Source organism: Siniperca chuatsi, linkage group LG20 (genome assembly GCF_020085105.1).
Source record: "Siniperca chuatsi isolate FFG_IHB_CAS linkage group LG20, ASM2008510v1, whole genome shotgun sequence".
Taxonomy (NCBI): Eukaryota; Metazoa; Chordata; class Actinopteri; order Centrarchiformes; family Sinipercidae; genus Siniperca; species Siniperca chuatsi.
In genome coordinates, this window is record NC_058061.1 from 22,790,705 (window position 1) to 22,815,610 (window position 24,906).

At 41.0% G+C, this 24,906-nt stretch overlaps 1 protein-coding gene and 1 pseudogene across 4 annotated transcripts; both read left to right on the plus strand.

Annotated features, from left to right (window-relative positions):
- The first annotated feature begins 2,323 nt into the window (after window positions 1-2,323).
- Window positions 2,324-4,812, plus strand: LOC122867979. Of its 4 annotated transcripts, XM_044179476.1 has the most exons (9): window positions 2,337-2,616; window positions 3,520-3,590; window positions 3,678-3,854; window positions 3,945-4,006; window positions 4,089-4,175; window positions 4,261-4,302; window positions 4,371-4,544; window positions 4,624-4,659; window positions 4,758-4,812. In XM_044179476.1, exons 1-8 carry the CDS (start codon window positions 2,459-2,461, stop codon window positions 4,657-4,659), a joined length of 807 nt encoding a protein of 268 aa, XP_044035411.1. In that variant the 5' UTR covers window positions 2,337-2,458; the 3' UTR covers window positions 4,758-4,812. The 4 variants fall into 4 exon arrangements, 3 of the variants coding, with proteins under 3 accessions (XP_044035412.1, XP_044035411.1, XP_044035410.1); XM_044179477.1 differs by lacking the exon at window positions 4,371-4,544 and having other exon boundaries at window positions 2,324-2,616; window positions 4,758-4,811; XR_006376031.1 differs by having other exon boundaries at window positions 2,338-2,616; window positions 4,371-4,659.
- On the plus strand, window positions 4,809-6,545 carry LOC122867978 (annotated as a pseudogene).
- Window positions 6,546-24,906: the final 18,361 nt, after the last annotated feature.

Below are 24,906 nucleotides of genomic sequence, written 5' to 3' on the forward strand. Positions count from 1 at the left end.
TCAATCACATTGAGGGACAAGACCCTGTCTGTGTTTTTTTTTTTTTTTTTTTTTTTTCTTCATCACTTAGATGCAAATAAAAAACATCAAGTCTGACAGCCCTCAGCAGATAACTAACTGCTAGCATAATCATTACCTTGCAAAGCTCAAGCTGACTGTGGACTTCTTTAAGTCACTGGTGGTTAGCCAGTTGGTCACTTTTGGCATGTAGGGGTGTATGTCAAACTTTCATACTGGAGGTTGAAAAGATTTTTGTCAGAGCTTATTGGATTTAACCAAAATTCAGGTTTCCAGTGCTTCACACCCACATCATTTAAACTGGTTGTTTAGGGTTTTTACTATAGAGTTGCAAAGTGGGAAGACTTACTTCCAGTCCAGGGTTCCAGAAGTAAACATCCAGTCTATTTTCTGCATAAACAATGTTAGATGACTGGAAAATGAAATTAGTCTTATCTCATTAATTGTGCTGTGATTTGTTAGACATTTCCATGCAGCAAACACAGTTTAGCAATGAATCTGAATTGACTGACAGTTATGAGGTTGTTTGCTTATGTTGTTGGCACTGTCTCTTAATAAAAAGGATGTGTTTTTCCAAACTTTTAGTGCTAATTTTGTCCTGATAAGAAAAATCCAATCACTGAACTTAACATTCTATTAAGATTGTTAATGGCAAGCAGAAGCTAAACACTATGCTTTGTACAAAATTAAATCAGTTTACTTTCACATTCTGGGTCATGGCTGAGGCTCATGGGTATTGTAGTATTTAAAACCATTCTCTATACAAAACTGACAAAAACAAGAGTCTACAGCCATACTCTGGGAGGCTGCAATTAAACACAGCAGTGGTTTTGAGCTAAATGATAGTGTTGGCACACTAACATGCTCATAATGACAATGCCAGCAAAGCAGATGAACCTTGAGTTGAAATTATTAGTCAACTGTTTCCAAGATCACGAATGATAGGTCAAACTCAACTTTACAACCAAGATGGATGAGTCTTGTCCTAGAGGTTCTAAGAATCGTGGAAAATTTGATCATTTACAGTTCCATAGCAACTGAGCAAACTGCTGATGACCATGTGATACAGTAGAAAGCTCCTCCTTTTTGATTGGTGACTAATGGGGACATGCTGACGTGCTGCGGTAAGCGTATTGTCATTTCCGGTATTTGTTTTACTAGTAGCGTATTTCTGCTGCTCTAGCTCATCACTATTAATTTTGTTCGATTCTTCATTATAGTGAACTCATCAACTATCTGCTATAAACGTACATTAGTTCTGCTAAAGCACTCATAGCTCTCTCCTTCTTTTAACGATCCTGCAGTTTACACGCTATTCATTTTTGCTAGCTACCGTTCTTTAGCTTAGCAGCTAGTGATGGCTTCACTCGCTCCCTCTCCTGCTCTCTCGTTTGGTGTGTCAAATGTTTAACTATTCTTCTGCCGCCTTTAGTGATAATGGTACATGTTTTTGCTTAGTACTTCTATTCCTGTGTGCAATGACGTGACAGTGAGCTGCTGTAGCAAAAGAGTTTTCCCTCGGGGATCAAAGTATTTCTGATAATAAATGTAGGTTATTTCTAGCACTGGAGGCAAGGCTTAGTGAATTGGAAACGTGGTTCCGCACCATGGGAACTCCACACTTAGCTGCTGTAGTTAACCAGCCCCCAGTAGCCGGTGCCCGCCAAACAGAGGTAGCTCCCGAGCAGCCGGGAAACCAGGGAGGCTGGGTGAATGACTGACTGAAGGAAGCATAGCCCTAAGCAGAAGCCCACAGTACACCACCAACCTGTTCACGTTTCTAACAAGTTTTCTCCACTCAACAACACACCATCTCTGATTATTGGCAGCTCCATTTTGAGAAACGTGAAGTTAGCAACACCAGCGACCATAGTCTAATGTATTCCCGGGGCCAGATCGGGCGACGCCAATCGGAGGTCACTATAGTTAAGACGGTGTGCACATATGCAAAGACAATGTCGGACTCCGTAGTTTTCTCTGGGCCCCTGCCAAACCTGACCAGTGATGACATGTTTAGCCGCATGTCTTCATTTCGCCGCTGGCTGTCCAGCAAAGGATGTGGGCTTCGTAGATAATTGGCTGACTTTTTGGGGAAGACCTGGTCTGATTAGGAGAGATGGCATTCATCCCACTTTGGATGGAGCAGCTCTCATAGCCAGAAATTTGGCCGAGTTTATTATTGGACCAAAACCATGACAACTCAGCCTTGAGACCAGTGTCCTGTTGCACAAAAGTAGAATTAAGACATCCGGGATAAATGATTCAGCTGAGCTCAATAAAGCCAAAACATGTGTGTCCAGGCTTAATTGGTTGCACAAAGACCAAGCCAGGATGAGCAGACACGGATTCATTAAACCAGGTGAAACCAATCCTGGATAGGTGCGCGCTCACGGCTCACTCAAATAGACCCCGCCACAGATCACAGATTAACTGATTTACCATGGCAACTAGAGCCGCGTACTTTTCCCCGTCGGAAGCACAAATCCTCATGGAGGCATACGAGGAGGTAAAAGATATAATTAAGAAGAAAGGCAACACCGCCACAGTGATAAAGCAAAGAGAAAAAGCGTGGCAAAGTATTGCAGACCGCCTGAATGCGTAAGTAGTGCACAATTACACACTCACCGCTCCGCTGAAACATCACAATTACAAATCAAATATTTAATTCACATCTCCAAAAACGCAGTTGTACTGTAATTATGAAACTGTTAAATTTTTATTGAAATGCACTGCATATATGAGTGAAATTGTGTAACGTAACTCCATCACACTGTATAAAGCTATGATATATTATTATTAAAGCCTTACATTATTATTTTACGTTACTACGCTCAGTACGGTTTAATCTTAGCCGTTGTACTCTGCTTATTATGTTGTCCACCGGTTTTTTTGTGTTTCCCCTGCTTTTATTAATGTAAAGCAGCTTTGACAGAATGAAACAATTGTGAAAAGTGCTATATAAATAAAATTTTCTTGAATACATAGATGAGCTATAATAATAATCACTTTAATTTATATAGCGCCTTTCAAAGGACCCAAGGTTGGTTGCTCACTGCACTGCAAAAATGTCTTTCTTACTTAGTATTTTTGTCTTGTTTTCAGTCAAAAAAATATCTAAAAAAATCTTAAATATTTTCTAGAGCAAAATAACCTAGGAAAATAAGCAAAAAACTCTGCCAGTGAAACAAGAGAACTTCTCTAAAAGTAAGTGTTTATGGAAAAAGTAAACTTATTTCAAGAGAATTTTGACTTATTATATTGACAGATATTTAAATTTTTTGCTTGTTTTAAGCACACATTTACTTGAAGTTTATATTTTTGGTCTAAACCTATACTTATTTTGCTAGGTCATTTAGAAAATCAAGAAAATACATCTTTAGTGTTTTTTTGTTTTTTTTTATATATTTTTACTGAAAACAATACAAAAATACCAAGTCATTTTTGTCAGTGTGACTCCATTAAATGTTCTTGTGATAAAGAATGTGTGTGCGTGTGATGTAGATTAAACATGAACGGGCCAAAACGGACATGGCAGCAGGTCAAAATCAAATACAAGAACATTCTGCAGAATGGTATGGTCCCTGACTAATATTTAACAAAGCACAAGCATATATTGTACCCAGAAGGTGCCTGCTCACACATTGTCTGTACTGTTTTAGCAGTGAAAAAGAATACCCACAGACAAGGCACGGGTGGTGGGTCACCAAAGGCTGACCTTACCCCAGCAGAGGACATGGCCTTGGAGCTAAATAAAGGCAGGCCCGTCTTAGAGGGGATCCCTGGGGGGAAAGAGACGAGCATAGGTTCCTCCCAAGATGCCACCCGCTTCATTCAAGGTATGTCCTTCCATCTCTACATGGAATACAACCACATTCATATTGAATCAATTTGGACTGTCTGACTTTGGTTTACCTATTGCCTTGCAGTGTCTGGAAGCACTGTGTTCCTGTTAGAGCCACCAGCACAAGCACCAGACGATGCTGATCCAGTGAGTACTCCATCAAAGGCATACTGTAGGCCTGGCATGTCTTGTCTACTAGCTTCAATATGAATCCGATTAAATGTGATAGGGTGAAAGCCCCAGTGCAGCAGCAACAGCACATGATGGAGACGATGATGAGGAGGAGACCATCTCTGTGGATTCCAGAAGGCATGAGGTATCATGTTAAGCTGTGAAAGTACTATTTACTCTACAATGGTGAGGAGTCCTCATCAAAATCAAAAATCTAATTTCTTTTACAGGACCCAGATGCTATACAGTGGGAAAACCAGCCTGGCAACATAGTGCGTATTAATAAAAGGACACCACATCCTGCCAAATTCCAGCTGCGCTAATTGTATTGTGTTCACAGAGCTCACAAGCTATCAGAAAGTTGTATGGCAACCACCTCCGGCGCCAAATAGAACTGGCAGACATAGACATTCAGTACAAGAAGAAAAAGATAGAAAATCTTGCACTGGAGTCCGAAATAAAAAAGAGGACAATTAGGAAACTGGACCTTGAAATAAAAAAACTTGAGAGGGAGGTGAGATATGCCTTCAATGTACACTGTATGCTAACTGTAACACAAATGTATTAATCATTATTTTTCTTTCCTCCCCCAGCTCCAAGAAGATGACACAGCTCAAAATAAAAATTAGGTATATTCTCGTAAAGTCAAGTGAGCCATGACATATGAGCTCTTATTGTGAGCACACAGGACGGTGGCATCTTTCTAAGGTATATTTTATTTTCACAGCAATCAGTACAACCAAGTCATCGTTATAAGGCACCGGCCTCTTTTGCCCACCCCCAGCACCAGGTGTGGCCACTAGCCTATATGAAGGCCCAAAATTGTGTGTTCCTTTCTGCTCTGACAATGGCATGCCCATTCTTGCGAGATGTGGTGGATGAAGAAGCACTTGTGCTGAGGAGAGCCTTCAGGCGAGAAAGGGTCTTCAGGGACCGGTTGGACCCACTGGCCTTCCCTGATGACCATCTATATGAAAGATACAGGTTTTCTGCAGATGGCATCAGGTATCTATGCAGACTACTGGGTCCCAGGATTAAGCACCGCACTGCACGGAGCCATGCACTGAGTGTGGAGCAAATGGTTTCTGTGGCCTTGCGCTTTTTGCTAGTGGAGCCTTCCTGTACTCAGTGGGGATGCAGAACAGCTGAACAAGGCCACAATTTGCCGCACAATAAGGAGTGTGTGTCTGGCTATCAAAGCATTAGCAGATGTCTTCATCTCCTTCCCTGGCCACAGAAGACTCTGTGACATGAAAGAGGAGTTCTATAGGATTGCAGGTAAGAGGATCTACAAATTACAGGACAACTGTTAACACATAGTAGGATACTCATTACTTTGTGTGACAGGTTTCCCCAATGTCATTGGTGCAGTGGACTGCACACACATAAGGATAAAAGCCCCTCAGGTGCCCATGAGGCCGATTTTGTGAATAGGAAATCCTTTCACAGCATTAATGTTCAGGTGAACATAACTTTTGATATTGTCCATTGACGAACACTCTGCATTGCCAATGATGTGCACTGATTGGTGTAATATTCCTCATCTTATGATTTCAGATGGTCTGCAATGCTGACTGTGTGATCAGCAATGTTGTGGCAAAATGGCCTGGCTCAGTCCATGACTCCAGAATCTTTCGGGCCTCTGAAATCTATCAGTGCCTATCACAAGGTAAGCCACACAACCCCTATTTATAACCATCATGGCTGTGTCAAGAATATCATTGTGTTTATGAGGTAGTAATGATGAGATTTTGTGTTGACAGGTGAATTCTCTGGTGTGTTGCTGGGAGACAGGGGGTATGGCTGCCAGCCTTTTCTCCTGACACCTTTCACAGACCCCCAGGAAGCACAGCAGGCCTACAACCATGCCCATGCCAGGACCAGGGCCAGAGTTGAAATGACCTTTGGCCTCCTGAAGGCACGCTTTCACTGCCTTCACAAATTAAGGGTCAACCCTGTTAGGGCATGTGATATTACTGTGGCTTGTGCTGTCCTCCACAATGTGGCCTGCCTGAGGAAGGAGAGGGCCCCCAGAGTGCCACCAGCCATGGACTGGGACAATCCGGCAATCTTCCCTGATGACGACAGTAGTCGGCTGCTGAGGGACCAATATGTGTTGAATTATTTTAGTTAGTATGTGTGCTTTCAATTTAGGTAAAAAATGTCCTGCTGTGGCAGAGGAAATAGGGTTTTTTTGGGTTGTTTTTTTTACGAATTTGGCCTCTTATGATGTTCGTGCGGTATACTGTGTGTAATACAAGGCTGCAGGGAGGTTACTGCATCCATTCATTTGTCTGTTCAGTTGATGTGTATGGATTTGTCCTGCATTTATTTTAGTGTGCAGACATGCAGGGTGTGTTATATACAGACCTTTGAATGTGTATGTATCATTTTGTATAATATGCTTTGATTCTGTGCTTTCCATCTTGTAGAGTCACTGTGACTTCAGTTTCGAAAGGAGCTGATAGTTTACCTGCTTTGTTTTGTCCTTATTCAATAAAGGAACATAATGTTACACATTGTGTTTTTATATTCATATGGAATGTGTATTTGTTTATATGACAGAGTACTAGGGCCCCACTGAGGAAAAAGGATAAAGTCATAAATTTATGAGGCTGGTTCTTTCTGCAGAAAAGCAACATTCTTTTTACAGTTTTGATAGTTATGACAATGTGATACTTCATATTCTGGCACATCAGCATGTCTTTGTTTATGAAACCATACTGAAGTACAATTTCACGAAATGCCCCACATCTGTCATTTTAACAACTGTCCTCCTTTAAAACAACTGGTTACAATATTATGACGTCTTTTTTTTTTCCCTCTGTGGCCCTAATATTCTATCATTTTATATATAGCCTTATAGTCTATTGGAAACTGTAAATTATCTAATGATAGCAACATCATCTAAAAATCATTATTTATCCAAAATGATTGAAATTAATGATCACAAACGTTTAAATAATGACAGTGGGTCTAGTTATATGTGATAACAATGTATAGTGAGCAGTGAAATAACTATTGGTTTCCATTTGTGGCGACTGCTGACTGACATTAGGGATGAGATTAAATAGATCCTGGAATTTAGCCTGGTCTGGAGCAGGCTAGCTCCACAGAATAAATCTCCATGGTAATTTATACCATAACATATCCTCCTGCACCCTATCCAGCTTTAGTGCAACCGGATTAGGGATCAATTGAGCCAGGATCACCAAGATATCCTGGCTTAATCCCTTATCCTACTTTTGTGCAACAGGCCCCAGGAGTTATAAATAAAAACCTAAACAAAAATGCAGAAATAGCGCAACAAAATAGGAGAATTAAATGTGGACTCTGAAACGTCAGATCTGTCATATAAAGCTGTACTAGTGAACGATTTTAGTATCAGTATCATAATTAACTTATTTTGTCTTACCAAAACCTGGCTGGGTCATGAAGAATATATTAGCCTAAATGAATCCACTCCACCCAGTCATATTAATACTCATATTCCTCGAGGCACCGGCCAAGGCCATTCGAAAGCCTTGTTCTTAGTCTTTCACACCCAACCTGGAAAATACAACAGCCAATTCTATTTGTTATAGTGTACCGCACTCCACACCCTCGACCTTGTTCTGGTATATGGCATTGAAATTGAACATTTTAATAGTCTTTCCACAGAGTCCTTTATCGGACCATTATTTAAGAACTTTTGAACTGCCATTACTGGACTACACGGCATTAGGCAAAAATTCTTACTCTAGATGTCTATCTGATATTGCTGTAGCTAAATTTAAGGAAGCACTTCCATCTGCATTTAATTCAGTGTTATGTCTCAATATAACAGGACTCCTACACAAATCGCAGCCCCTCCCAAATTGACCATTTAGTTGATAGCGCTGCAGGCTCACTGCGAATGACACTCGATTCTATCGCTCCTCTAAAAGGAAGATAATAAAACAAAGGTTAGCTCCATGGTATAACTCCCAAACCCGCAAATTAAAGCAAACATCATGAAAACTTAAACAAATGGCATTCCAACAACCTGGAAGAATTTCGTTTAGTGTGGCAAGATAGTCTTAAAACTTATAGGAAGGCCCTCCGTAATGTCAGAGCAGCTTACTACTCATCATTAACAGAGGAAAATTAAAAACAACCCCAGGTTTCTTTTCAGCACTGTAGCCAGGCTGACAACCAGAATCACAGCTTTATTGAGCCATGTATTCCTATAGCCCTCAGTAGTAACGACTTCATGAGCGTCTTTTTAATGATAAAATTTTAACTATTAGAGAAAATATTCGTCAAGTCCTGCCTTCAACCGATGCCGACTTGTCTTCAAACACAGGAACCTTGGAAACAGCTGTAGAGCCTGATGTGTGTTTTGGCTGCTTTGCTCCTGTCAATCTTCTTCAGCTGACTTCAACGATTAACTCATCTAAGCAATCGACTTGTCTCTTAGACCCCATTCCATCTAGGCTGCTTAAAGACGTTTTACCCTTAGTTGGTACCTCTTTAATGGATATGATCAATCTGTCTTTATTAAGCCACCGTAAGGAACCTCGGAGTTATCTTTTATCAGGATTTATCCTTTAACTCCCACATGAAACAAACTTCAAGGACTACCTTCTTTCACCTACATAACATTGCAAAAATTAGACACATCGTGTTTCAGAATGATGCTGAAAAACTAGTCCACGCATTTATTTCTAGATTGGACTACTGCAATTCCTTATTATCCGGCTGCCCGAATAAGTGCCTTAAGACTCTCCAGTTGATCCAGAATGCTGTGGCACGTGTACTGACAAGAACTAGGAAAAGAGATCATATTTCTCCAATATTAGCTTCTCTGCACTGGCTCCCTGTAAAATCCAAAATACAATTTAAAATCCTACTCCTCACCTTCAAAGCTCTTAATGGTCAGGCACCATCGTATCTTAAAGATCTCATAATACTTTATTACCCAACTAGAACATTGCGCTCCCAAAAGGTAGGGTTACTTGTGGATCCTAGAGTCTCCGAAATTAGAATGGGAGGCGATCAAGATGAAGGTTCTGCCAGATCCCTGTTTGGGTTCGGGAGTCAGACACCTTCTCCACATTTAAGAGTAGGCTTATGACTGTCCTCTTTGATAGAGCTTATATTTAGGGCTGGCTTGGGTGAGGCCTGAACCATCCCTTAGTTATGCTGCTATAGGCCTAGCACCTCTTTCCTCTGTCCTCTCCGTCTGTATGCATTTCTATCCTATTACTGCATGTTACTAACTCGACATCTTCTCTCTCCCGTAGTTTTGGGCTTTCTCGTTTCTCTCCTCTATCCTTCTGTCGCTTTAAGCAGGTATTTCTACCTCCAGAGCTGCAGAGTCTGGATCTGTGGTTGTGGGCCACCTGCTGCCCCCATGTTCCTGCTCGACATCTGCTACTACAGTTGTTATTGGCTCTATTATTATTACTACCACTACCATTACATTAATGCTATTTTAAAATTCTAGTTGGTATTTGCAACACACACACACACACACACACACCCACACCCACCATTGAGTCTGGTTCTGCTCAAGGTTTCTGCCTGTTTAAAAGGCAGTTTTTCCTTGCCACTGTCGCCAAATGCTTGCTCATGGTGGGATTTGTTGGGTCTCTGTAAATAATATTATAAAGAGTACAGTGTAGACCTGTTCTATAGGAAAAGTGCAATGAGATAACCTCTGTAATGAATTGGTGCTTTTTAAATAAATAAAATTTTCCATGATGATTTCAGGAGGAGGACAAACTGGAAAGTGATAAATGGGGGAAACAATATTTCTGCCAGATGGCATTGAAGACATTGCTCTTGCGTACATAATTTTAATAAATATTAAACAATTTGAAGTCACACAGCAGTCAAAGGCAGTGTTCAAACTGGCATTAGCACTACATGAAAAAACATAGCAATGCCAATTAACACTGGGGTCTGTCTGGCCAAAAAGTTGAACCAGGCTCAAGTTTTGCCGCCACGCAACATCATCTGGCAAAGCACTCAGCTGGCCAAGATACGTGCAAGTACACATTTCTGGTAGACTGTTTACATTAAGATTGTTGTCACGCAAGATAAAATACTTTTTGCCCTGACAACTTTCCACAGTTGTAAAATTCTTCCTTGTAGTATTATAAACGGTTATACAGTGTTTTGACATATATTAAGCCCTAAAACACATGAATCTTTCACACAAACCAGCCTTCCTGGCACATGAGGACATTTTTGAACGTGGTGCTGTTTTCAGTTCTGAATACAGACTTAAATTAATCTCCAGTAAATACTTGATATCTTACAAGTTGTAATTCTCAAAAACATGCAATAAATGGCAATTGGCTTTGTTGTCAATCTGTTGCACTGTACTTGTTACATGTTGATTTACATGTTGATACTAATGATTTACTGACATACAGTAAACCTATGCTAATTAATTAACGTGTGTAAGAGGTAGGAGACAGAAAATCTCAGGGTTTGTTGGTTCACAGAGTTTAAGTTACCATGGTAACTGACCCAGACTTTAAGGTTTCATTCCACCCACTGATTAGCACTTCTTCAAAAATAGAACTCCTCAGTGTGATTCCCCCTGCTGTCATTTATTAGTGATCTTTAAGAGGTAGAGTCAAGTGGATTTTGTTCCATTTGGACCAAGCCTGGTTAGCTGTTTCCACCTGTTTCCAGTCTTTACGCTAAGCTAAGTTATCCAGCTTCTGGCAGTAGCTTTATATTTACCATTCAGACATGAGAGATTTTCTAATCTAACTCTTGGCAAGAATGCAAATAAGCACATTTCTAAAAATTTCTTTAAATGTCAGACAGACTTTCAGTTTAAAAGCTAGTGGTTATGTGTATCCTAAAACATAAAAAGTTGTGGTTGTAATGGGGGTCCATGTAGTTTTGTATGAAAATCTGCTTGTGTGAATACAGATGCCATGAGAAAGAACCATGTTTCCCGTGTCGCCACTGATGATGACATCCTCAAGCATGCAGCAGACAGAGCTGTAGCACCAACCTTAGCCTGATTTTCACAGCTTAGCTAACGTTAGGTCACTATGGCAACCTTGGTGCTTGGAAGAGCTGCCAAACATGAAAGTGACTGACTATAGAAACACAGTCCATTTACTTGCACTGTCTTGCAAAAGCAAGCAGAGTGTAAAAAAAGTGTAAAAAAAGAGCCATAGTGACCTAACTTACAACCACCTTAGGCCCATACTTAGCAAAGCATATTAAGATCATAATTCATGTATAACAACTTCCTTACATATTATCAATAAGCAGTAATTAGGATAAATCAGTAAAGAGGTCATTGAGGGAAAACTCTGGTCATGCAAAATAATCCATTAATAAGTGTATAATGACTAATATAGAGCCACCATGCTATTAATATGCATGCTAATAAGCAACTAGTTGATGGTGAATGTGTACCCAGATAAAAAGTGTTACCATGCAATCAATAATGTGTCTAAAGAGCCAACCAAAATAGATTAACACCCATTTAGATGAATGCATCACATTCTCCATTCAAAGTGTTACGTGTAGCCAAGAGATCAAGCATGGCAGTGTTTCAGTGATCTTTTAAATCTGGATTACAGATTTTCACAAATTTAAGATTGGTGATAGTAGTGGTGGATGCCCCACCTGCAGCCAGCTGCTTCAGTGAGTTAACTTAGCACAACAGACAAGATGGGGAAAAGAGCATTGCAGTGTGTGTGTGTGTGTGTTTCGACTTTCGAGTCAGCTTGTATTAACTGGTGCTGAGGACCTGCTGATCCCCGCCGCCACTCCCAACTCAGAGTGTCATTTGGAGGAGCTGTTCAGCACCGCTTGCCCATATTGACTTTTCGCAGCGGGTTTCCCCTTTTTTAGTGCAAATGACAAATTGATGAGAAGCCCCTTCTTTCATTTATTTCTTCACTTTATTCCTCTATCTTGTTTATCATAACTTTCTCTATTCTTGTGTTTCTGGTGCAATCTTCAAGCAGATGGTGGAGAAAAGAACAATGCATTGTTTGTGTATGGATTTGTGTTGAAAAGTGAGCCAGCTGTAGTGAGAACAGCAGGGGCGGTGAATGTCTCCCCACATTCACCAACACCCAGCCACATCGTTTCCAACCGGAAACAAGACCAGAGCTTTCCACCTGGAAGAAAGACATGTCTTGTCATGCTAATGGTGTAACAGCAAGAAAATAAAGGCAATACATTTACTCTATGGATTAGTTTAACTAAAGAAAGAGACTAAAACAATATTTTCTCTCTCTCTCTCACACACAAACCAACACACTCTTTCTTCTCTCACTTCTTTCTTATCTCTCCCTGAGATAAGGTTTGCCAGACACCTATCATAAAAGTTGAAAGTACATTCCTAAGTGAAATAACTGATATTCTTATATTTTGTAACCCAAGTCCGAATTAATGTGAATCAGCTATATAATCAATCAGTAATCCAGCTAACATTAATTAGCACGTTTCCTTGATGTGTAACCCAACTTTTATTTTTGTAGCACATGAAATGAGCAAGTTATTAATTCAGGGAGTGAACCTCTTTTTTTACCAGGTGAGCACATTGACACATACTGACCAACAGACAGAAGTCTCTGCAACCATCGCCATTATGAATCTGTATTGCTGGAATTATACTGTATTAAGCAAACTATTGTTTAACCTTATGCCACTTATTAGTAGCGTTAAAAATGTGTGATAAAGTTAATGAAAAATCTCAGATAACTGGTTGAATGAGCTGCTGAAATAGTTGTTGGTTGAATAATTAGTTTTGTAACCACTATGCTATTTTTATGTTTTAAGTCATGATTGTATGGCCATAGTGATGTGAGTATGTGATAATTTTTAATTAAATTCACTAGTCAGAAAACATGAAGAGCCGTGCTAAAAGTTTCAAACAAAGGAATAGAGTTTTCGGCATGAAAGCCTTCCTCCACACTCTTCCTCCTTTGACAAGCGGATAAAATCAGTTTCACTGACCTAGCACCTCCAGGCTGGCCCTCACCCCTGAGCTAAAAGGTTGTTTTATTTTACCTTTTATAGTCATATTTATGAGCCCTGAAGATTTACTGGTTTTGGCTGGGAGATCTACATGTAGGTTAAAGTTGCACTGAGCAACATTTTAATGTAAAAATAGACGTGCTGTGGGGCTGCAATGGAGAAGAGGATCCAGGCTGCACTGATTAAGACCTGAAAGATTATTTATTTGCCTGAATAAAACTGTGGTATTGTACACTTCTTACCCTACATGATGTCCCAAGTCAAAACTTAAGAGTAATGTACAAATACAGAAAGATGCATATGAGCATGCTATGTGCCATTTACTAATGTCAAGCTATGACTTGCTGATAACAAACTCCTTAAATTTCAAACAATGGTTGTCATTTAGAGGAACCAATGTGCAGCATAACCCTCTGGAGTCAGGGCATTTTCTCAAATTTATACATACACCCATGTGTTTTATATCAAAATGGGCAGAAAAACTTCAGCAACTTCTGTAAAGTATCCCAGAGCATTGTGTAAAGAGATAATTTGGCCGTAAAGATGAAACATTGAAGATGTTTGAAATTCTTCAAATCTCTTGTGAAGACATACCATTACTCGTGTGGTTCTTGAAATGGGTTTACCAAAGTCTTAGGTTCACAAAAGTAGTGGCATATATGACTAAAATAGTAGATAAATGCATAATAAATGTCTAAAATGACATTTTGTAATATAATTTTTAAGTGTCTGTGACTCACCAAATGTTAGAGGGACCGAAATAAAATGGGATTGAATAATGACTTCATGCAACATATCAAGCTTCATGGGATGTGTGCAAATGAAAAATTAGCATTACAACAGTTTTTTCCCCCCAAACCAAACATTTACTATGTACATAAAAGCCCACACAGAAATAACACACTGTTTACAATATTTACATAATGTGCATGTTTTCATGACAGAGTTCCTTGTGGAGAATGAAGCTGTTGGTGGTGGCAATGTCCAGAAAATAGTAGAACAGGTTTCTGTACCAACACATGGTTTTGTATTGTGCAGAGTAACACTGAATGAACTGGTCTGATTGATCAACTCCACCCATCTGTAACTGGTGTGGGACAGGGGATTGATACCTTTGTCCAGGAGCCATCTCGTGTTCACCCTCCTCTGCACAATTTTACCAGAGTGTGTTATGTGAAGTGTGGAGCACGATACTTCCCTCCTGTCCATCCATTTCACATAGATGAGGGGGCCATCCCGGATCCATCTTATGGAGCCTCTTTCTGACTTCCTTGCTCAGTTCTGTCCTAGGGCAGAACCTTGTGGTTCTCGCTGTAGGTCCCACAGGCAGAAAATCTTTGCTCATGGAGAGCCCTGAAGTGCTTGGGACTCGAATAAAAATTGTCCACGTAAATGTGAAAGACAAATTTGAATCCCCACTTTGTGGGTTTTGCCTTCATGTACTGCATCATCCCAGCTTTAGCCTTTGAGGCGACCATTCTTTCATCCACAGCCACGTCTCCGTGGGGATGATAAAATGTCTTGCATGGATTCTTGATGGTGTCCATTACGGGTTTTAGTCTGAAGAGTTTGTCATGCCCAAGACAGCAGTACAGAGCTGGCTGCTTGTACATGGGATGCTGGTGGCTGTGGGGGAGGTGCTTGTGCTTGGGGGGCCCAGGACCGCTTGGCTGGCCGGGCTGGTGATGATGGCTGTGGTGGAGGGGCTGGTGGTGACCTGGTAGCAGGCAGAGGTGATGCTGCCTGTGGTTCACTGGACTCTGGCAACGGTGAATGCACTCTGAAAAAACATAATTTAGGACATACACTAAGTTCATTTAATAAAAAAAAAACTTTCTCTTTCCTTCCCTCACAAACATCAATTCCCAACTAAGAGGAATGTGGAGGAGGTGTGAGATCCCAACACCTCAGAAACTAATACATGCCTTAGGACAGACATTTTTTATGTATTTGGTGTAGTCTGAAGTTATGAGGTTGGTGGTATCATATAACATAATCATGATCCAAGACGTTTGCAAAACTAAGCAAGTAAAATAAGTGGGGGTGAGGGGACGCCTTTTTCTTTTTCTGAGGGGAGGCCCAGCCTCTCAGACTTTGAAAACCTATGATCTATACTATTTATAAGTGAAGCTCAATTTTACAGAAAGAAACCTTTATACAGAGTAAACTATTTTGTCAAAGTTCGTGACTAATTTTACATAACTTTTTTTTAGCCAAGATGGTCACATTTAGCTTTGCACGAAGTGCACTATTACTGTGATATTGCAAACAAGGTTTTTGTAAAATAAATACACTTACCCATCTTCAAATGGATCCCTATTATTTTGGTATTCCTCTTCATGGTTGGGATCAAACCCTTTCTCTGGCTCTGAAACTCCTCCCTCATCCTCGTCGCTGCTCTCCAAAATCGCTGCTAAAACTTAGTTAACTGTGTACTTCTTCACCATTTTCTCACCTCATCTTCTTATTCTTCTTTTCTTCTTGTGTTTTTTCTCTCTCTCCTCTCCATGTCAACTCATTGAAAACTGCAATGTTTTTCTGCAGTGTAAGGTGACTGGCGGGTCCTTAGTGACTTCTTGAGTGCCCATTGGTTTGTTTCAGCCAATGCAGATGGACACACGAACCTACAAATTACGTACAGTGAGACAGATGAGAGCCCCCTTCTCTTCCTCCTAGCTCGCTGTGTGAGTCACGTACAATCTTGCTAGAATAATGACTCGGTAGTGGAGAGTCTGTTCAAAGATTGTCCGTGGCATTGATGTGGACAGTGTTCGAAGAAGAATGTAAAAATACTCCATTACAAGTATGTAAGTCCTTCATTCAAAATTTTACTTTTGTAAAAGTACAAGTATTAGCAGCAAAATGTACTTAAACCTGCAATAACAAATTTTTTTTGTCACTTGGGGGCAGCAGAAACAAGTTATGAACACAACATTGACATATCATCAACTTTTAAGTTGATTTGGTGAACTTGTGAGCAAACAGTTGCTTATTTACATATCCAGCAGTCACGGAGCACCATTGTCATTTATTTGGAGTCATGTTTCTGGCCACTTGGTGAATGTAAGTCCAATAATTACTCTTAATAATTACTTTTAGCTGTTTTTGGCAGAGGATCAGATTTTTGTTACATGTAACTTTTCTTTATAACAGGTATAACTAGAAACAGATCACAGCAAGCAACTTTGTTTTTGTCTTGGCAGCAGTCAAGCGGTAAGCCTTAACCTTAACCTTCCTTATTCAAAACCCTGCTTGGGCAGTACCACCTCAAAAAAGGATATAAAGTAAGTTGTGGATAATAAGTGATTATTTTAACTAAAGGCAGATCTGTGTTCCTAAGAATACACTTAATAAGCGGTGTCATTTTTTTTGTGTAATTGGGGAATCCTTCATGAGCCAAGGGCAAAGCAGCAATACACAGAGCGCATTGGTGGAGTAATCCAGGATAGGGGTGTGTTCCTGTCTGCTCGATGGATCTCCAGATGGGACAGTATTTAGTGATTGTATTATTGAGGTGAAGTGTCTGTGGTCAGCCAGAACCAAGTTAGATGAAGTGACTGGTTTCCGGACACCAAAAACAAACTCATAACTACTTCCTTTTAAAATGCCCAGATTTTCCAGCAGTGATAGCAATCTGACAGCAGCACCCCAATTCTGTCGTCGGCCTCTAAACCTTTCTGTAGAATTCTTTGTGTGATACATATGAGATTTCATTAGGCCTAGTGCCCTAGTTACTTCTGTAAGTATCTGTGTAACTTGTGTAAATAGAGTAGTCCACTTTTGTTGTAAATAGCACTGAAGCTGTAGGGATGAGCTACCATTTTCTTTTGTAATATTTTCTCCTGTTTTGCTTTATCCTAGGGAGTCAGGTTTAGTTAATGTCTGTTTGTTTGTTTCACCTAGGGTTAGTCAGCACTTTTTGAGGCGATAGATTATTTTGTCTGTTGTTTTGGCCTTGATTCACCCTGAATGATATTGCCTCAGTTTATTATTTATATTTTTTATTTATTATTATTTATTATGTCACAATATCACTTTTTGTAATAATAAATTATTTCACTTCATTGGCAATTCAGTGTTGAGACTTTGGTTTGGGCACCGGGGAGAGAAAATCCTTACTTTTATGTTGCGCTCCTATCCCCCTAGACAGGGGCGTAACAGTAATAATAAATGAATTTTTGTCACTTCACAAAATAACATGTTTTTTGACCAATTAATGTTTCTGGATATAAAGAAGAGTAAAACATTTCTTATCTGGTATTACTTTTTTAATAAAAGTTTTCAGCAAAACAAACAGACATAAATCAGTCAAAAGAACAGGAAGATGTCCACAAGGGGGCAAAGTGCGCCTCTCTCCCCCTTACTGGGCATGAATAAGTGTTATTCACCAATGTTAAAAATCAGTCAATTCAATTTCGTGGAGAATGGGTGGACACACCCATACTTTCAGTATCGTGACGTACCATGAGACAGCTTTGTGGCTGATGTGCTGAAGTAGGCGTAGTGTCTCATTTCCGGTCACCGGGGCTTGTGTGTTACTAGTAGTGTATTTTTGCTGCTCTAGCTCATCACAGTTAATTTTGTTCGATTCTTCATTACAGTGACTAACTATCTGCTATACATTTAAACCTACACTAGTTCTGCTCAAGCACTTATAGCTCTCTCCTTTTAGTGACTTTCTCACTAATCCCAGAGTTTACACACTATTTTGCTGCTCCCAAGCAGCCGGGAAATCAGGGAGGCTGGGTGACTGTCCCAAGGAAACATAGTCTAAGCAGTAGCCCACGGTTCACCACCAACCTGTTAGTGACACCAGTGGCCATAGTCCAATGTACTCCTGTTTATAACTGCTGGCTAAGGAGAAGAGCAAATACAGTACAATAAGACTGTTATTCACGTTGGCGTTAACAACTCCCAATAACATTAACTTTAATGACCTCCTCATTGATGTAAAGTCGGTGTGTACATATGCAAAGACAATGTCGGACTCCATAGTTTTCTCTGGGCCCCTGCCAAACCTGACCAGTGATGACATGTTTAGCCACATGTCTTCATTCCGCCACTGGCTGTTGAGGTGGTGTCCAGCAAACGATGAGGACTTTGTAGATAATTGGCAGACATCATTCATCCCACTGTGGATGGAGCAGCTCAGAAACCTGCCAGAAACCTGGCTGGGTCATGAAGAATATGTTAGCCTAAATGAATCCACTCCACCCAGTCATATTAATAATCACATTCCTCGAGGCACCGGCCGATGAGGTGGAGTTGCAGCCATCTTTGACTAAAGCATATTAAATCAACCCTAGACCTAAACTAAATTATAACTCATTTGAAAGCCTTGTTAGTCTTTCACACCCAACCTGGAAAACACGACAGCTAATTCTATTTGTTATAGTGTACCGCGCTCCTGGTCCTTATTCTGAATTTTTATCAAGTAATTATTGTAGGTGATTTTAATAGTCATGTGGACGTTGAAAATGATAGTCTTAGTACTGCGTTTATCTCATTAGATTCGATTAGCTTCTGTCAGCATCACTGTTTTAACGATACCCTCAACCTTGTTCTGGTATTTGGCCTTGAAATTTAACATTTAATAGTCTTTCAGAATCAGAATCAGAAATACTTTATTGATCCCCGTAGGGAAACTCTTTGTTACAGTAGCTCGTCTTTACGTCAGTGCACACAGGAGAAAGTACTAGAAAACGATATGATACACTATAAACACTATAAAACAGGTCAGAAATAAATTAAGTATCATGTCGGTTTAAGTATAAGATAAACTAAGTGTCAAGTACCAAGTGGGTTTACTGGTTGATGATGAAAGTACAGTCTAATACAATGTAACTCCTTATGTAATAAATAATATTAATAAGCGGGGGTGCATGTACTGTCGAAGAGTAATTGAGGTATATAGTATCAGTAGCAATAAATAAGAAACTAACAAGGGAAAACTAATATTGCACGTAAGTAGAACACAGAATATTGCACAATTATTATTAATTATGGCGGAGATGTAATGCTCAATGTCCAGTCTAGTGACCTAGGGTCAAACAGACTAACCCTTAGAGGGAGGAGTTAAATAGTTTGATGGCCACGGGCAGGAATGACTTCCTGTGGTGCTTTTTGGTGGGATGAGTCTTCCGCTGAAGGTGCTCCTTTGCTTGACCAGCACGTCGTGGAACGGGTGGGAGACACTGTCCAAGATGGTGTGTAGTTTGGCCAGCATCCTCCTCTCTGACACCACTGCCAGAGAGTCCAGCTCCACCCCCACAATGTCACTGGCCTTGCGGATCAGTTTATTGAGTCTGTTGGTGTCCGCTACCTTTAGCCTGCTGCCCCAGCATGCAACAGCATACAGAATAGCACTGGCCACCACAGACTCATAGAACATCTTCAGCATCGTCCGGCAGATGTTGAAGGACCTCAGCCTCCTCAGAAAATAGAGGCGGCTCTGGCCCTTCCTGTAAACAGCCTGAGTGTTCTTGGTCCAGTCCAGTTTGTTGTCTAAGTGTACTCCCAGGTACTTGTAGTCCTCCACAATGTCCACACTGACCCCCTGGATGGAAACCGGGGTCACTGGTGCCTTGGCCCTCCGTAGATCTACAACCAGCTCCTTTGACTTTGTCGCATTGAGCTGCAGATGGTTCTGCTCGCACCATGAAACAAAGTTACCCACCACAGCCCTGTACTCTGTCTCATCACCACCGCTGATACATCCAACCACAGCAGAGTCATCAGAAAACTTCTGAAGGTGGCAGGTCTCTGTGTGGTAGCTGAAGTCCGTGGTGTAGATGGTGAAGAGGAAGGGAGAGAGGACGGTCCCCTGAGGGGCCCCAGTATTGCTGACCACGCTGTCTGACACACAGTGCTGCAGGCGCACATGCTGTGGTCTGCCAGTCAGGTAGTCCACAATCCAGGACACAAGGGGGGCATCCACCTGCATCGCTGCCAGCTTCTCCCCCAGCAGGGCAGGCCGGATGGTGTTGAAAGCACTGGAGAAGTCAAAAAACATGATCCTCACCGTGCTTGCCGGCCTGTCCAGTTGGGTGTAGATGCGGTTAAGCAGGTAGATGATGGCGTCCTCAACTCCCAGCCGGGGCTGGTAGGCGAACTGAAGGGGGTCCAGGAGGGGTCTGACCATGGGCTGCAGCTGTTCCAGCACTAGTCTCTCCAGGGTCTTCATTATGTGGGAGGTCAGTGCCACCGGTCTGTAGTCCTTGGAGCCACTGGGGCGTGGCGTCTTCGGCACAGGAACGAGGCAAGATGTCTTCCACAGAATGGGGACCCTTTGAAGACTCAGGCTCGGGTTGAAGACATGCTGAAGGACTCCACATAGCTGGGGGGCACAGGCTTTTAGCACCCCGGGGCTAACGCCATCGGGGCCTGCAGCCTTGTTTGAGTGGAGTTTCATCAGCTGTCCTCTCACCTGATCAGCAGTCAGGCACACAGCAGAAGTTACGGGGAGTCGTCGTCGGTCTGGAGAGGGCCGTTAGCCTGATGGGGAGGGGGGAGCAGAGTACTCAGAGGAGCTTGAGGGCCGACAGCAGCTGAGTTAGAGGGGGGATGAGCAGGAGCCGGTGTGTCGAATCTGTTAAAGAACAGATTCAGTTTGTTGGCCCTGTCCACGCTGCCTTCAACTCCTCTGCTGCCAGTCGGTCTGAAGCCAGTGATGGTCTTCATGCCGCTCCAGACCTCCCTCATACTGTTCTGCTGGAGTTTACGCTCCAGCTTCCTCCTGTACTTCTCCTTGGCTTCCCTGATTTTCACCTTCAGGTCAGCCTGGATAGCCCTCACCTCCTCCCTATTACCATCAGTAAAGGCCCTCCTCTTGGCATTCAGAATGTCCTTGATGTCCTTTGTTACCCACGGTTTGTTATTTGGATAACAATGGACCATCTTGGTTGGGACATTGGAGTCCACACAGAAGTTAATGTAGCCAGTGCTCATAGGCCTCCCCTGACCATCTCCTCACTGTCCTTGTGGTCACAGGCTGCCTTTTAACCAGAGGCACATAGCAGGATTTGAGGTAGACCAGGTTGTGGTCTGAACTACCCAGAGGGGGGAGGGGGGAAGTCACAGCTCTATTGAGCCATGTATTCCTATAGCCCTCAGTATTAACGACTTCATGAGCTTCTTTAATGATAAAATTTTAACTCCAACTAGGTAACTTAAAAGAAGTTTTACCCTTAGCACTACTTTATTGGATATGATCAAGCTGTCTGTATTAATAGACCATGTCCCACAGTATTTTAAAATAGCTGTAAATAAACCTCTTCTTTAAAAGCCCACTCTTGATCCATGGGTTTTAGCCAACTATAGATCTATTCAGTTCAATTAAAATTGAACATTTGGTGACAGAGGCAAGAAAAAACTTCCTTTAAGAGGCAGAACCACCTTGGACAGAACCAGACTCAATGGTGGGCGGCCATCCGCCGCTGCCGTGTTAGGTTTTGAGAGAGTAATTGTAGTGTTAATATTAATAAATTAATAATAGGAATGAGCTACAGGAAAACTGTCAGTATTAGTAACAGAGCCAATAACAACAACTGTAGTAGCAGCTGTCGAGCAGGAACACAGGGGTAGCAGGTGACCCACAACCACAGATCCAGTCTCTGCAGCTCCGGAGGCAGAAATACCTGCTGAAAGCGACAGAAGGAGAGAGCAGCGAAACGAGAAAGCACAAAACTACGGGAGAGAGAAGATGTTGAGTTAGTAACATGCAGTAATGGGATAAAAATGCTTATAGATGGAGAGGGAGAGAGGAAAGAGGTGCATCATGGGAAGTCTCTTTAATTGCATTGGACAATGGACTTGTCTCTGTACTTGTTGCATTAGATCTTAGTGCTGCATTCGACACCATTGACAATCACATCCTATTACAGAGACTGGAACATTTAATTGGCATTAAAGGAACTGCACTAAGCTGGTTTAAATCCTATCAGATCGATCTCAGTTTGTACATGTTAATGGTGAACCCTCTGTGCACGCCAAAGTTAGTCACGGAGTTCCACAAGGTTCTGTGCTTGGACCGATTCTGTTCACCTTTTATATATGCTTCCTTTAGGCAATATTATTAGGAAACACTCCATAAACTTTCATTGTTATGCAGATGATACCCAGTTATATCTATCGAAAAAAACCTGGATGACCTGCAATTTTCTGATGTTAAACTCTGACAAAACTAAAGCTACTTTAGTGTTCCACTGAACTCTCTCTCTCTCTCTCTCTCTCTCTCTCTAATGGCCTGAGTCTGTTTCTGCCAGAGGTTTCTGACTCTTAAAGGAAGTTTTTACTTGCCACTGTTGGCAAGTGCTTGCTCATGGTGGGATTTGTTGGGTCTCTGTAAATAATATTATAAAGAGTAAGGTTTAGACCTGCTCTATAGGAAAAGCACAAGGAGATAACTTCTGTTATAAATTGGCACTATATAAATAAAATTGAATTGAATGGAATGCTCCATGTGTATCCAAGCCCTGGAGATTAGTCTGTTATTGTTTACTTTCTCCTGTGTGAACTATCCATTGACAAGGAAAGACGGGATGTTCAGCAAAACTCCCTCTGGCAAAGTGTCCCGAAATTACTCCGTGTATCAAGCCTCTCTGTGTTAGAGACAGCTACCTTGGTGCAGTTAAGCACTATCCTACAGTTAGGAAAGGGCCGGAAGCAGTCTGGCAATGACGTTTGATTCTTGGCTGTAAAGGGGATGTTGTTCTCAAACAGACCGACATACAAAATGTCATACACTGCACTAATGATGGTTGTAAAGATGTTGTCCGGTGAAATATTGGACTCTTTCAGGATCTGAGGAAATTTGACTCAAGGAAGTTTGCTTCTGTTTCTGTAATTGTTTTTTTCAATTTCTCATTCTCTTCTCTCAGCATGTTATTTTTTACCTCAAGCACCACTAGACTTTTTGAAGTACTCGTGTTGCAGTTGCAATGTCAGCATTGTGTAGCTGATCTGTTCCTTCATCCTCAACACCAGTAGGGACCATTTGTTTCTTCCATTTAGGGGCATGGCTGAGGTGGTTGGGGAATTGGAATGTCTTGCGAATCACAATGGACCAGCAGCTTTGCCATTGGGGAAATGCCAACTGCGCACCCTAGAGTTGCAGTTTGGGGTGAAGTTTTCACACCTGTGAAATAAGAAATTGATCATCATTACTTAAATACATCTACTTTAAATGGAAAAGATGAAACAGTCATCATATATGAAAGGGGTTTCCAACCTTATCTACAAAAAGGCTATGTAGTTTTCTTTCCACAGACCAGGAGCACACTTGACTCGACTCATTTAATCAACTGATTTCAGTCTTCACACAGTGTGCTCTTGCTTGGTTAGAACAAAAACCTGCAGCCACTCTGGCCCTTTGCAGATAAGATTAGACTCCCCTGATATAGGCTATGGGTTTTATAGGCTTTCTTTGCTGCCCAGCAAAGGTTAGCTAGCTAATGTTAGCATCCACTGGGAAAAGCCAAACTTTGTTTTGCATCATAGTTAATCTATTTCACAATCTGTGATAACATCCACAATAACTGTGCACAATACCATACTGTTTAAATATCTAACTTGTTTTTATAGTTCTCAACTGCAAACATTATTCATTTTTATATATTATATATATTATTATATCAACGTACAATGGATCATTGGCTACCAATGTTTACCAGTACATTGGCTTAATGCTAAGTCAGCAAAACCACCCACTTTAGTTTTTTTCCCATTCATTTATGTATTGTAATTTACCTTATTAACTGCAGTCATTTCCCCTTCTCTTTCTCATCACAAGTAAAGCAGTAGAATGACATTTGAAGAGTTTTTTTAGACTCAGATCTATTCAGACAACAAGGGACACAGCACTGCAGCATATTGGTTCAACAAGAACCCTGGATAAAAGACAGAAGAAACTACAGAAACTGTCTGTGAACAGTACCCCAGAATAAAACTTCTCTCTGCATACTGAGGGATGAAATACCGTAAAATACTGCTCAAGACTCTGGAAAAAGCTATTAAGTGGAACTTGAGTAAAGATTATTTAGTCAAACTTCTGTTCCTGAGGTCAAAAATGAACTTTCAAGCTAGATTAGTTTTCCTCAACCAAAATAAGGCAGAAGCAAGAAACATTTCAATAGCTACATAATTGCCTTATTTACAAGTTGTATCTTGTTTAATAGCAAGCTAGCCAGCAGTCCATCAATCATTTGTTTAAAGTTTGGAAATGGTGCGAACTGGAGTAACACCCTTTTAACATATTCCCAGAATTTTCCACCATTAGTTTCTGGTTTTACATTAACTTGGCCATCTGCCCATCATGACCTCATAGGTTGGCAGTTACCCAGCAACTTTTTCCAAACATAATGGTGGCAAAAAAATGGTCAAAAAAAAGAAAACAATCTTCATTAAACATATAAGACATTATGACAAACAAAACAACTGCTGTCAGAAATAATGAGGATGGTTTTTTGCCATTGTATAGATTAAGAACCCCCAAGCTTTTTATACTTACCACTTACATGTAGTGCTTCTTTTACTGTTAATGATAAACAGTCACAGGCATTGCCATCAATTAACCAGCAAGCTGACAACCCCTTTTACGTGGCCCACAGTGTTTCTGCTAAATTCTACAAGCAACAGTCATTATTTCAGCCAGAAAAAAATGATGTTTGAGTACTTAAAATGGGAAAGTGCTTTTGTCTATACCTGTCTAGCTTTTTAATCAAGTTTAAATTGGGCTTAGCAAAGGGTAAATTAACACCAATGTTCTAATTTAACTCCCTGTAAGAAATCGTACCCAATTGGGAATGACTTCCGGATGGGAGCTGAAACGTCTTGATTCTGAAAACAGTGTCCAGATGACTACGACTGAAACCTTTTCTACGATAGAACACTCC

Excerpts from the sequence above, each read along its gene's own strand:
- LOC122867979 (XM_044179475.1), top strand. The coding sequence starts at position 2,459 with ATGGCAACTAGAGCCGCGTACTTTTCCCCGTCGGAAGCACAAATCCTC. Across the intron at positions 2,617-3,519 it reads ATTGCAGACCGCCTGAATGC|ATTAAACATGAACGGGCCAA; the intron begins GTAAGTAGTGCA and ends CGTGTGATGTAG. Across the intron at positions 4,007-4,088 it reads CACCAGACGATGCTGATCCA|GGTGAAAGCCCCAGTGCAGC; the intron begins GTGAGTACTCCA and ends TAAATGTGATAG.